The following is a 12833-nucleotide window of genomic DNA, read 5'->3' as shown; positions in this document are numbered from 1 at the left end:
ACTCCTTGAGTATGGGGCTTCCCTACATGGGGGACACCCCTGCGTGGCAGGGCACTCCTTGTGCACATCAGCACTGCGCGTGGGCCAGCTCCACACGGGTCAAGGAGGCCCGGGGTTTGAACCACGGACCTCCCATGTGGTAGACGGATGCCCTATCCACTGGGCGAAGTCCACTTCCCTCAGTAAACTCTTTTTAAAAGTCTAATTAAATTGGAATGTTCTTAAATTCTTTTATGCAACATAGGCAGTGAAACTAACCAATTAACTGAGTTCTACTATTTGGAACCAATGGAATAGGAAAAAATATTTGGAGATCACATGTCTCATAAGGGTTTAATATCCATGATATACAAAGAGATGTTTCAACTCAACAATAAAAAGACAAACAACCAGATTAGAAAATGGGCAAAAGACTTGAATAGACAAGGATCCAAAGAAGAAATATAAATGGTGAAAAAAAAACGCATGAAAAAATGTTTAACATCACTAATGATTAGGGAAATGCAAATCAAGTCTACAAAGAGATATCATTTCACACCTACCAGAATGGCCACTATTAAAAAGACAAAGAACTACGAATGTTGGAGAGGATGTAGAGAAATAGGAACACTTATTCACTGTTGTTGGGAATGTAGAATGGTATAGCCACTGTGGAGAGCTGTTTGGCAGTTCCTAAAGTTGAATATAGATTGCACGTGACCCTGCAATACTGGGTATATAACCAGAAGAACTGAGAGCAGTGACACAAACAGACATTTTCATGTCAATGTTCATAGTGGTGTTATTCACAATTGCCAAAAATTGGAAAAAACCCAGGTGTCCATCAACCGATGAATGGATAAACAAACTGTGGTGTATGATGGAATGTTTTGCAGTTGTAAGAAGAAATGAAGTCATTTCTGGAAGACATTATGTTGAGTGAAGCAAGCCAGACACGAAGGACAAATACTGTATGACAGTGTTACTATGAACTAAACATTTGTGTAACATATGGTATGATTCCATTCATATAAAATGTAAATGTAAATCAACTTATAAAGATGAGATTAGGTTAGTGGATATGTAGGGCTGGGGAAGGCATGCTAAGGGGTCTGGAGTTCTTTTTCAAATAATGAAATGGTTCTAAATTTTTTGTTGTGATGAATGCACACTATTGTGATTATACTAAAAGCCATTGATTATTCACTTTGGATAGAATGTATGGCATGTGAATATATCTAAATAAATAAATAAACTTTTAAAATGTAACATGGGACCGTATAGCATAGTAAAACTTCATGTAAAATATGAATATGGGTAATATTGCATATATGACTGTTTTTCTTTTAAACTAAACAAATGTATGTTTTTTATAAGTAATTTTTATACATTTTTAAAAAAGATTTATTTACTTACTTCTCTCCCCCCCCACCCTCCCGTCATCTGTTCCCTATGTCCATTCGCTGTGTGTTCTTCTGTGTCTGCTTGTATTCTCATTAGGTGGCCCCAGGAACCAATCCTTGGACCTTCCAGAGTGGGAGAGAGGCAATCATTCTCTTGTGCCACCTCAGCTCTCTGTTCTGTTATGTCTCTTATTGTCTCTACTCTGTGTCTCTTGTTGCGTCTTCTTGCTGTGTCATCTCTCTGTGTCGGCTGGCCCTCCTGCATGGGGGGGCACTCCCACATGGGTCAGCATTCTGTGTGGGCCAGCTTGTCTTCATCAGGAGGCCCTGGGCATCGAATCCTGTATCTCCCATGTGGTAAACGGGAGCCCAACTGCTTGAGCCACATCTGTTTCCCCTATTAGGTATGTTCATACTACAAGATGTTAATTTCAGGCAAAAACAAAACAAAACAAAACAAAACATCATGCTACATGAAAGAAACCAGACACAAACCACTACATATTGTATGATTCCATTTATATAAAATGGAGCTTTTATTTTTGGAGTAATGAAATTGTTCTAAAATTTTTTGTGGTGATGAATGCACAACACTGTGATAATACTAAAAGCCATTGATTGTACAATTGGATAGATTGTACGGTATGTGAATATCTGAGTAAAACTGCTTTAAAATTTAAAAATAAATTGATTTTAAGTTCTTTTTCTTTGGTCTTAAGTAGTTTTAGTCTCTGTGGCTTATTTCTTTCACCAGTTTCAGGTGTTGCTTTGCCCTATTCTCATTCCCCTCTCTTCCTGGGACTCCAATTATGTTCATTATTTCACTTATCCACTATGTCTCTTAATTTTTCTTCTGACATTTTTTTCTTTCCTGATTCCATGCTTCATTCTGGATAGTTTCTTCTAATCTATCATTATTTTACTAATGATCTCTTTAGATCTGTCTAATATGCTCTTAAACCCATCCCGAGAGTAATTGCAGTTATCTTTTCCAGTTTCATAATGCCAGTATAGTTCATTTTTTTTAGTTTCTAGTTCTTTACCAAAATTTTTATTTTGTCTTATATTTTCTTGAAGATTGCAAGTATAGATATTTTAAGGTATACGTCTGATAACTCCAATATCTGGAGTCCTTGTGGGACTGTTTATATAGTATGTTGTTTCTACATCTGTGTATTTTTTATTCATACTGTCTTGCCTCCTCGTGTGTGTTTTTTGTTGTTGTTGTTTGTTTGTTTGTTTATTTCTCTCCCCTTCCCCCCCTCCCCGCCCCCAGTTGTCTTCTTTCTGTGTCCATTCGCTGTGTGTTCTGTGACTGCTTCTATCCTTACCAGCGGCACCGGGAATCTGTGCCTCTTTTCCTTGCATTATCTTGTTGCTGTGTCAGCTCTCCGTGTGTGCGGTGCCATTCCTGGATAGGCTGCACTTTCTTTCGCGCTGGGCAGCTCTCCTTAGGGGGCGCACTCCTTGCGCATGGGGCTCCCCTACACGGGGGACAGCCCTGTGTGGCAGGGCACTCCTTGCGCGCATCAGCGCTGCGCATGGGCCAGCTCCACACGGGTCAAGGAGGCCCGGGGTTTGAACCCTGGACCTCCCATGTGGTAGACGGACGCCCTATCCACTGGGCCAAGTCTGCTTCCCCCTCATGTGTGTTTTACATGCTGCACCTTGTCTTTATAAAACTGTGTGTAGACATAATTTGAAGCTTAAAATTATGTAATTGTCTTCCAGGGAGTATTTTTACTTGCTTCGGGAATCCTGGGGGTATCAGCAATCCAGGATCCCTCAGTCTAATTCTAGAACTCGAGATGATCAGAAACTGAGCTACAGGATTTGTCTGCCCAGCTTTATTCCTAGCCTGTGGCTTTTCACAGTCCCGAACCAAAGCAAGGGGAGTTCGGGACGGTGTCCCCAGGCAATTAGGGTCGTCTAGTTTGGCAGGGCTGCCAAAAGCACTGCTGAGACTCTCAGCCTCTCAACTGCTCCCTCTGTAAATCACATTCCCCCAGGAAAGAGTAGTCCCCGGGGGTGTCTCTGCCTTGAGCCTCCAGCCTCCCTTGGATTCCTTGCCTAATACGTGTGTGTGCGCATGGGGTTCTATCTTAGCTTGTCCTCAGTAAGAGAGTTGTTCTGAATTACCGATTTGCCCTAGCCAGGAGCAAAGTCCTACATATGATTTCTCACTAGCAATAATAGAAATTAAATTTTTAAAAAAAACAACCAAAGGCTAATCTATAATTGCAGACCCAGGCAAAATTATCTTTTAAGAATGACGGTTATGTGTGCTATTTTAGCGCACAAAATGAATGAACATGGAGAAATCTTGACAATATAATGTAAGTAAAAAAGTAAGTTGCAAAAAAGGCTACGTATATTATAGTATTCATGTAAATAAAAAAAATATGCATAAGTAATAAAAGTATGAAAGCATGCATGGGATTGAAACATATCATCTTTAGGCTAGTGGTACCTCAGGGGAAGTAGATAGGAAGAAAGGAAGTGAAGGGACACTTGAGCTATTGTATTTGTAAATATCTGCAATTTTCATTCTTTTTTAAAAAAGTATGTGACATCTGGGTAGTGGTACAGGAATTTCAGTTCTATCATTCTATTTTTATATAAATTTGAAATATTTCTTTTAAAATACATTGTTGTTGTTGTTTTTTAAAAGAAAACCTTACACCGTATCAGTCAGCGACCAAATGAACTACAGTTTGAACACATGGTACAATTACATTCAATTTTTTAAAGAGGTACCAGGGATTGAACCTAGGACCTCATACATGTGAAGCATATGCTCAACCATCAAGCTACACCCACTCCTTATATTCAATTTTAAGGTTTGAAAAAATATTTTGAAACCCACGACTCACGAGCCTGGCAACCTCTGGGTTGTTCAGTTGAAGACCCCAGATGCAAAGCTCTTTCCCCAGTGTGTAACGCTCATCTCGAATTGTCATGAGCAGAGGTTCCAAAGAAACCGGTAGGATGCTTGGTGTGGAATCATCAGGTCTTACAAGTATAAACTGGAGTGTAAGAATAAAAAGGGAGATTGTTGTTAGCAAACAGAAGAACATACAAAATAGTTATTAATTTTGGATCAGGTATGCATCGGAGTGGTAATTCAACACATGCTTATGAAGCTCCTGCCGCACTGTGTGAGGCCCCATGGGAAGTCCTATAGAGCAAAGATTTTCCAGCAGTTTACTAACCATTATTGGGTCAGGAAATCAATTTAGTGGGCTGCAACCAGCTTTCTAATTTTTTAATGAAATAGAAAAGAAAAGAAAATATCTGAGTGCATCCTATGGGGTAAGGATAATTGCTTCGTGAAATTTTATTTTAGTGATAGTCAGAATAAAAGTGGAGACCAAGCCTAAGCAACCCTCTCAACACAAACAACCCTTATGGTTGTATTGACGCACTACAGGGGAATATCACTTATATGCCAGGTAAGGATACATAACTATATTTCTGTTGGATAGTGTATTAGTCAGCCAAAGGGGTGCTGATGCAAAATACCAGAAATTGGTTGGTTTTTATAAAGGGTATTTATTTGGGGTAGAAGCTTACAGTTTCCAGGCCATAAAGCAAAATTTACTTCCCTCACCAAAGTCTATTGCCACATGTTGGAGCAAGATGGCTGCCAACATCTGCTGGGGTTCGCGCTTCCTGGGTTCCTCTTTTTCCGGGGCTTGTTTCTCTCCAAGCTCAGCTGTTGTGCTCTCTCCACAAGGCCAGCTGTAGACTATTAGGTGAACAGCTCAGTTTCTCTCCCCAGGGCTTCTGCCCATGTCTAAGGCACTGTCTCTGTTCCTCTGTATTCTTATCCTGGGTGTTTACTTCCCTGTCTCCAATATCAAAACTCCAACCTCCCTTCTCTGTGGTGTGGTTTCTCTGTGAGCTCCCATTCACCAAGGGGGTGGGGTCTCAACGTCCTACTGACATTGTACAATCAAAGCCTTAGTCATTATTTAATTAAGTAAAAGTAAAACCTTTGAATCCAATACATTCTAATATGCCCAGAGGAAAAGATCAATTTACAAATAGTCCAATATTTCTTTTTGGAATTTACCAATAATATCAAACTGCTACAGATAGTAAGAATAAGTTTTTAAAAGATTGGAAAAGATTGCTGAAGGGAATATAAATTTTGAAAAAGACTTATGTTTAACCCTTATGATTAAGTAGTGAAAGCTAATTACAATACAAGTATTACAGTGGAAAAAATAAATTAGCAATATTTTACCACATTAAAAAAAAGAGTGACTCTGGGCATCTCCTGCATTTATATGAGCAGGTATTTAGGTGGAGCCTAGAGAAGGAAGAGCTAAAGATGGGATAAGGAAGACCTGGGAGGATAGAAAGAGGAGGGAAGAGAAGAGGCGGTGGGAGTAGAGAGACTGAAGAGAAGGATAGGAGAGAGTGGGGCAGCTGCCCCGGGAAATGGAAATTCTTGGAAAAGAGAGAGATGGTTGAAGAGGAACTTTAGGAGGTTCTTTTTGTGTGAGATGCAATATGATCATCCTCCCATCTTCACCCCCTCCCCCACAGAAAAATCTGGGTGGGATGGATTCGAGTCAAAGTTAATTTGGAGTAATGTTTGTTTTGTTTTGGTTTAGTTTTTTTTTTTTAAGCACCTATGTATATCTAATTATTTTGTTTAATTCTATGTCTTGTTAGCACTCAGCATTTTTGGAAATCAGTAGGTGTTTGATTATGGAAACAGACTGTTCTTCTGGGATGGTGATAGAAAAGTTGTAAGCCCCCCAGTTTGTCTTTGGGGTGCTTGGTTCCCTTCTGGTCTATTAGGTGCCTCTTTCCAAAAATAGCCCATTTAGTTTCAGTGCTGGCCTCTCCTCTCCTTTTCTCTCTGCCCAATCCCTAAGTTCAATCTTGGCAAAGATATGACATCAGATTTTTTTTTATGAAATCGACTGCTTTTGCAGTCAGAATTGTGTCTCTGTTGACCTCATTCCCAAGTGAGATGGGCCTTGCCAAAAGAGGTGTGGGTGAGCACAGCTCTAGGCTGATGACATGGACACATCAATGGCCAAAAGATGGACATATTTACTCTGAAGGGTCAGCTGGGGTGGCCAGAGCTCTGGGAAGAAGAGGGCCTGCAATGATGACAAAAGTGGTGCCTTTGAGTTGGGCCTTCTGGTTGGTGACATGGTGTAAAGGCAAGGGACACCCACTGGATGGGATGGGATGGGTAGATCTGGAGTAGGAGCAGGAAGAGAGGGCAGCTGCTAGGCAGACACTTTACGCCAGGGCAATGCTTTGGACTTCCTTCAGTGGAACGCAGAGGGCTAACACAGCCAGCTTTCAGCTTGAGGACATGTTCCTTGGGGGTAAATCCCAGTCAGTTCATTTCAGAGAATAAGAAAGGAGCCCATATACTCACCTTCCTGAGAATCTGTTCACTGTCGATACTGGCTTTCAGGTCCCTTCTGATGATTGGACACACAGATGTCTGAGACTGTGCACAATGCTTCTCATAGGTTTTTAGGAACTTCTGAAGAATAGGAACAATGGGTAGGGGTGTCCCTTTAGTTTTTCCTTTTCCTTCCTTTGTTCTTGGCATTGTTTTATAGTGTTAGATTCCACATGGATTCTGAAAGCAGAAATTCATCCTGAAACCTAGCAACACATGCCCTTTTAAGGAACAGACCACATCTCCCTCACTAGAAATTAACAGATATTCCTGTATATTCCTCTATCAAAATCTTAAAATGCTTTATTTATCTTAAAAAGGGAGTAGGGCTACTAGATGTCAAGATATACAAGATCAAAGGGAATTGTTCAATTTCCAATTTCCATAGTCATGTGTCCATGTTCATTCTTTCAGATTCTTTAAAATGAAACACAATTATAAAGGAATCAATTAACATTAATATTGGATGATAAATACTACCAAGGGCATACTGATTTAAAAAGAGCATAATTATTGTTGTAAACAGAAACGTGACCTGAGAGGGTTGCTGAAGAGTGCCATCTACTGGGAGACCAAAGAAGTGCATGAGAGGAAATTAAAAGTAAATAAATGAGAGCTTTTTCTGGCCTTTATAGCTTCTCTTCCCCAAGTCTTTGGAAGTGGGTCTGCAACCCTTTACTGGATCCATGGCCCAGATTTGAGCATCTAAGCAGGGATAACCCTAAAGAGCTAGAACAAGTTGAGCCAAGAATCAAAGAATGCCAGTAACATGCAGCAGAAAGCTGTTATATATTAATAAATCCCTAAGCAAGAGACAAACTGAGCATTAGAGTAAAATCATCATAATCAGATGCCAAGACATCAACGAAAAAAATCACAACCCATACTAAGAAAATGGAAGATATGGCCCAAGTAAAGGACTACATCAAAGCCCAAAATGAGACACACACTTTGAAACAACCAATCAATGAGGTTCATACAAATTTCTTAAATCAAATCAATGAGTCAAAAGACTATATAGTTCAAGAGATAAAGGACATCAAGAAGACAGTGGGTAAGGACAAAGAAGAATTTATAAACCTGAATAGAAAATATCAGAGTTGATAGGAATGAAAGATACAATATGTGAGATCAAAAACACATTAGAGGGAAACGGACTTGGCCCAGTGGTTAGGGTGTCCGTCTACCACATGGGAGGTCCGAGGTCCAAACCCCGGGCCTCCTTGACCCGTGTGGAGCTGGCCCATGCGCAGTGCTGATGCATGCAAGGAGTGCCCTGCCACGCAGGGGTGTCCCCCACGTAGGGGAGCCCCACGTGCAAGGAGTACGCCCCATAAGGAGAGCCGCCCAGCATGAAAGAAAGTGCAGCCGCCCCGGAATGGCACTGCCCACACTTCCAGTGCCACTGACGACAACAGAAGTGGACAAAGAAATAAGATGCAGCAAATAGACACAGAGAACAGACAAAGGGGGGGAGGGCGATTTAAATAAATAAATAAATCTTTTTTAAAAAACACATTAGAGGCATACAACAGCAGGCTCAAAATGATAGAAGAAAGAATAAGTGATGCAGAAGACAGAACAGCTAAAATTGGAAAGAGAAAAGAATGGAAAAAATGATGGAGAAGAGAAGGGAAAGGGGGCAGAAAGAGTAAATGAAGAAACAATGGCTGAAATTTCTCCAACCCTCATGAAGGAAATGAATTTGCATGTCCAAAAAGCACAGAGTACCTCAATCAGAATAAATCTGAATAGACCTTTTCCAAGACATTTGCTAGTCAGACTGTCAAATGCCAAAGATAAGAGAGATTTCTGAGAACAGCGAGGGAGAAGAAAACCATCACATACAAGGGATCCCCAAAAAGACTTACTGCAATTTCTCATCAGAAACCATGGTGGCAAGAAGACAGTGGTATGATATAATTAGGATCCTGAAAGAGAAAAATTGTCAGCTGAGAATTCTTTATTCAGTAAAATTGTCCTTTAAATATGAAGGTGAGTTAAAATATTCACAAATGAACGAAACTAAGAGAGTTCATATAAAAGAATCTGCCATTACAGGAAGCATTAAAGGGAGTCTTACAGGCCAAAAGAAAAAGAAAGGAGAGGGAATATTGAAGGATATTTCAGAAGGGAAGACTATCAGAAAGGATAACCAAAAAAGAAAAAGGCAGATGAAAATAAGAGATGACATATGAAAGCCAAAGAATAAAATGGTAGAAGTAAATAATGCATTTATAGTAATATCATTGAATATGAATGGATTAAACTCCTCAATCAAAAGATATAGACTGACAGAATGGATAAAAAAAGAGAGCAATCAATATGCTGTCTACAAGAGACTCGCCTAAGATCCAGGGACACAAATCAGCTGGCAAAAGATATGCTATTCAAACAGTAGCCAAAGAAGAGCAGGGGCAGCTATATTAATATTGGACAAAACAAATTTAAATGGAAAAAGTTCTAAAAGATGCAGAAAGCCATTATATATTAATAAAAGGGACAATCCACCAGGAAAGAGTAACACTTATATATATATATCTATGAACCTAACCATGGGAGCCCAAAATATAATATGGAAAATCTGGCAAAGTGAAGGGAGAAATAAACATCTCTACAATAATAGTTGGAGACGTCAACACACCACTCACCTAATTAGATAGAACAACTAGACAGGAGATCAACAAAGAAACAGAGAACCTAAACAATATGATAAATGAACTAGACCTAAAAGACATATATAGAATGTTGCATCCAAAATCAGCAGGTTATACATTCTTCTCAAGTGCTCATGGGTCAAAAAAACCAAAAGCTGGTTCTTTGAGAAGATCAATAAAATTGACAAACTACACTAAAAAGAAAAGAAGAAAAAAAATGTAAATAAATAAAATCAGAAATGAAAAGATGATGTTATGACTGACCCAGAGAAATAAAAATGATCATAAGAGGATATTACGAGAAACTGTATGCCAACAAATTAGAAAACCTAGATGAAATGGATAAATTCCTAGAAATGCAAAACCAACATACATAGGATCTAGAAGAAATAAAGTGCTTGAAAAAAAAAAATCACATCCAAAGAGATTGAATCTGTCATTAAAAATCTCCCAACAAAGAAAAGTCCAGGACCAGATGGCTTAACAGGTAAATTCTACCAAGCATTTTGAGAAGAATTAACACAAATCCTGCTTGAAATCTTCCAAATAAGTGAAGAGGAGGGAAAATTACCCAAGACATTTTATGACGCCAACATCAGCCGGATATCAAAGCCAGATACTACAAGAAAAGAAAAATACATAACAATCTCTCTAATGAACATAGATGCAAAAATTTTCAACAAAATACTTGCAAGTAGAATCCAATATATATCAAAAGACGTATACACCATGACCAAATGGGATTTCTTCCTGGTATGTAAGGGTGGTTCAACATAAGAAAAGCAATTAACATAATACTCCACATTAACAAATTGGAGGAACACACCCACATGATCATCTTGAATGATGCGGAAAAAGCATTCAACAAAATCCAGCATCATTTCTTGATAAAAACACTTTGAAAGACATAAACAAAAGGAAAGGTCCTTAATATGATAAAGGGCATATATGAAAAAGCCAGCATTGTACTTAATGGGGAAAGGTTGAGAGGTTTCCCTCTGGATCAGGAACAAGACAAGAATGCCCACTGTCACCACTGTTATTCAACATTATACTAGAAGTTATAGCTAGAGCAATTAAACAAGAAAAATAAATAAATAAAAGACATCCAAATAGGAAAAGAGGAAGTAAAACTCTCATTATTCACAGATGACATGATCTTATATTTATAAAATTCTGAAATATCTACAACAAAGCTACTTGAGCTCAAAGAAATCAAAGAAGACCTAAAACAAAGGAAAGATATTCCATGTTCATGGATTGGGAGATTAAATATTGTGACGATGTCAAGTCTACCTAAACTGATTCATAGATTCAATGTAATACCAATTAAAATTTCAACAGCCTACTTTACAGAAATAGAAGAGGCAATTACCAAATTAATTTGGAAGGAAAAAGAAACCCAAATAACCAAAAATATCCTTAAAAAATGAAGAGCAATGTGGGAGGACTCTCACAGCCTAACCTTGAAACCAATTACAAAGCTACAGTGATCAAAACAGCATGGTATTGGCATTAAGAAAGATGCAGTGATCAGTGAAATGGAATTGAAAATCCAGAAATAAACTCTCACCTCTATGGCTAACTGGTTTTTGACAAACCTACCAAGTCCACATTACTGGAACAAAACTGTCTCTTCAACAAATGATGTGACAAACTAGATATCCATAACCAAAGGAATGAAGGAGGACCCCTATCTCATTCCCTTTACAAGAATAAACTCAAAATGGATCAAAGACCTAAATATAAAAGCCAGGACCATAAAACTACTAGAAGAAAATGTAGGGAAACATCTTCAAGACTTTGTAGTAGGTGGTGGTTTCTTGGACCTTATACCCAAAGCATGAGCAATAAAAGAAAAAATAGATAAATGGGACCTCCTCAAAATTCAACAATTTTGCACCTCAAAGAACTTTGTCAAAATGGTGGAAAGACAGCCAATTCAATGGAGAAAATGTTTGGAAATCACATGTCCACTAAGGGTTTAACATCCATGATATATAAAGAGATCCACAATTCAACAACAAAAAGACAAATGACCTAATTAAAAAATGGGCAAAAGACTTTAATACATATTTGTCCAAAAAAAAGAAATACAAATGGAAAAAAAAAAAACACACATGAAAAAATGTTCAATATCACTAGCATTTGTGGAAAAGCAAATCAAACCTACAATGAGATATCATCTAATATCTATTAGAATTGTCATTATTAAAAAGTCAGAAAATTACAAGTGTTGGAGAGGATGTGGAGAGATAGGAATGCCTATTCACTATTGGTGGGAATGTAAAATGGTACAACCACTGTGGAGGACTGTTTGGCAGTTCCTAAGGAAGTTGAATATAGACTTTCCATGCAATTCGGCAACACTACTACTAAATATATACCCAGTAGAATTGAGAGTAGTGACATGGACATATATCTGTACACCAATGTTCATAGTGGCATTATTCACAATTGCCAAAAGATGGAAACAACTCAGTTGTCCATCAACTGATGAATGGATAAATAAACTGTGGCATATACACATGATGGAATATTATGCAGTTGTAAGAAGAAATGAAGTCATGAAACATATGACAACATGGACAAACCTGGTGGACATTGTGAAGTGAAGCAAGCCAGACACAAAAGGACAAACACTGTTATGATTGTGTCTAATGAACTAAATATATTGTGTCAACTCAGGGAATTAAAAACTAGACTATAGGTCATAAGAAAATAGAATGAGGTTAGAAATTTGAAAGCTGAGGGCTAATCTGTACTGAACTGGTTAAAAGGTTGTTTGTTAATCTTTGGAAATGAATAGAAAAGGTGAAAGCACATCACAGTGTTTGTAACTAGTAGTGCTATTATATGGGTATGATAGTGGATTGAAAGGGTAAGTCTAAGGCCATGTACATTGCTTAAATGAGAGCTAAAAAATGTACTAGGAGACTGTAGAGCATAGCAAAACCTCATGTGAAATATCAATCTGGGTAATACTGCATATATGACTGTTGTTCTTTGAAACTGAAGAAGATGTACATTAATGTTATAAGATGTTAATATCAGGCAAAAATACAGCCAAAGAAAACTATGGACAGTTTTGTATAGTAATATATTAATAATCTTCCATTAAATTTTTTTAAAAAAGGAAATATACTAAGTGAAAGAAACTAGACAAAAAGGACTTCATATTGTTTGGCTTCATCTATACACAATATAAATATAAAAATCCCAGGAAGATGGTGGACTAGAAAGACACAGGACTCTCTTCTCTCCCACAAAAAAAAAAAAAAAAAAAAAATAGAGGACAGACAGAAATGGCCTGGAAAAAAAACATCCTAGGGTTTAGGATACCAGGGGAAAGCGGGA

At 38.1% G+C, this 12833-nt stretch overlaps 1 protein-coding gene across 4 annotated transcripts in view; it reads right to left on the bottom strand.

Annotated features, from left to right (window-relative positions):
- Positions 1 to 12833, bottom strand: part of LOC101430790 (uncharacterized) — an 81208-nt gene that overhangs the window by 49303 nt on the left and 19072 nt on the right. For all 4 annotated transcript variants that reach the window (XM_058295094.2, XM_058295091.2, XM_058295092.2 and 1 more), the window contains 2 exons: positions 6790 to 6999; positions 4256 to 4408 (listed from right to left, as the gene is read on the bottom strand). In XM_058295094.2, the coding sequence (XP_058151077.1) occupies positions 4256 to 4408; positions 6790 to 6969 (333 nt within the window). In that variant the 5' untranslated portion in view covers positions 6970 to 6999. The remainder of the gene's footprint in view (positions 1 to 4255; positions 4409 to 6789; positions 7000 to 12833) is intronic.

The sequence above is a fragment of the Dasypus novemcinctus genome, chromosome 4 (assembly GCF_030445035.2).
Source record: "Dasypus novemcinctus isolate mDasNov1 chromosome 4, mDasNov1.1.hap2, whole genome shotgun sequence".
NCBI classification, from domain to species: Eukaryota; Metazoa; Chordata; class Mammalia; order Cingulata; family Dasypodidae; genus Dasypus; species Dasypus novemcinctus.
The sequence above is the reverse complement of the archived record's forward strand: the minus strand, read 5'-3'. Positions and strand labels throughout refer to the sequence as shown.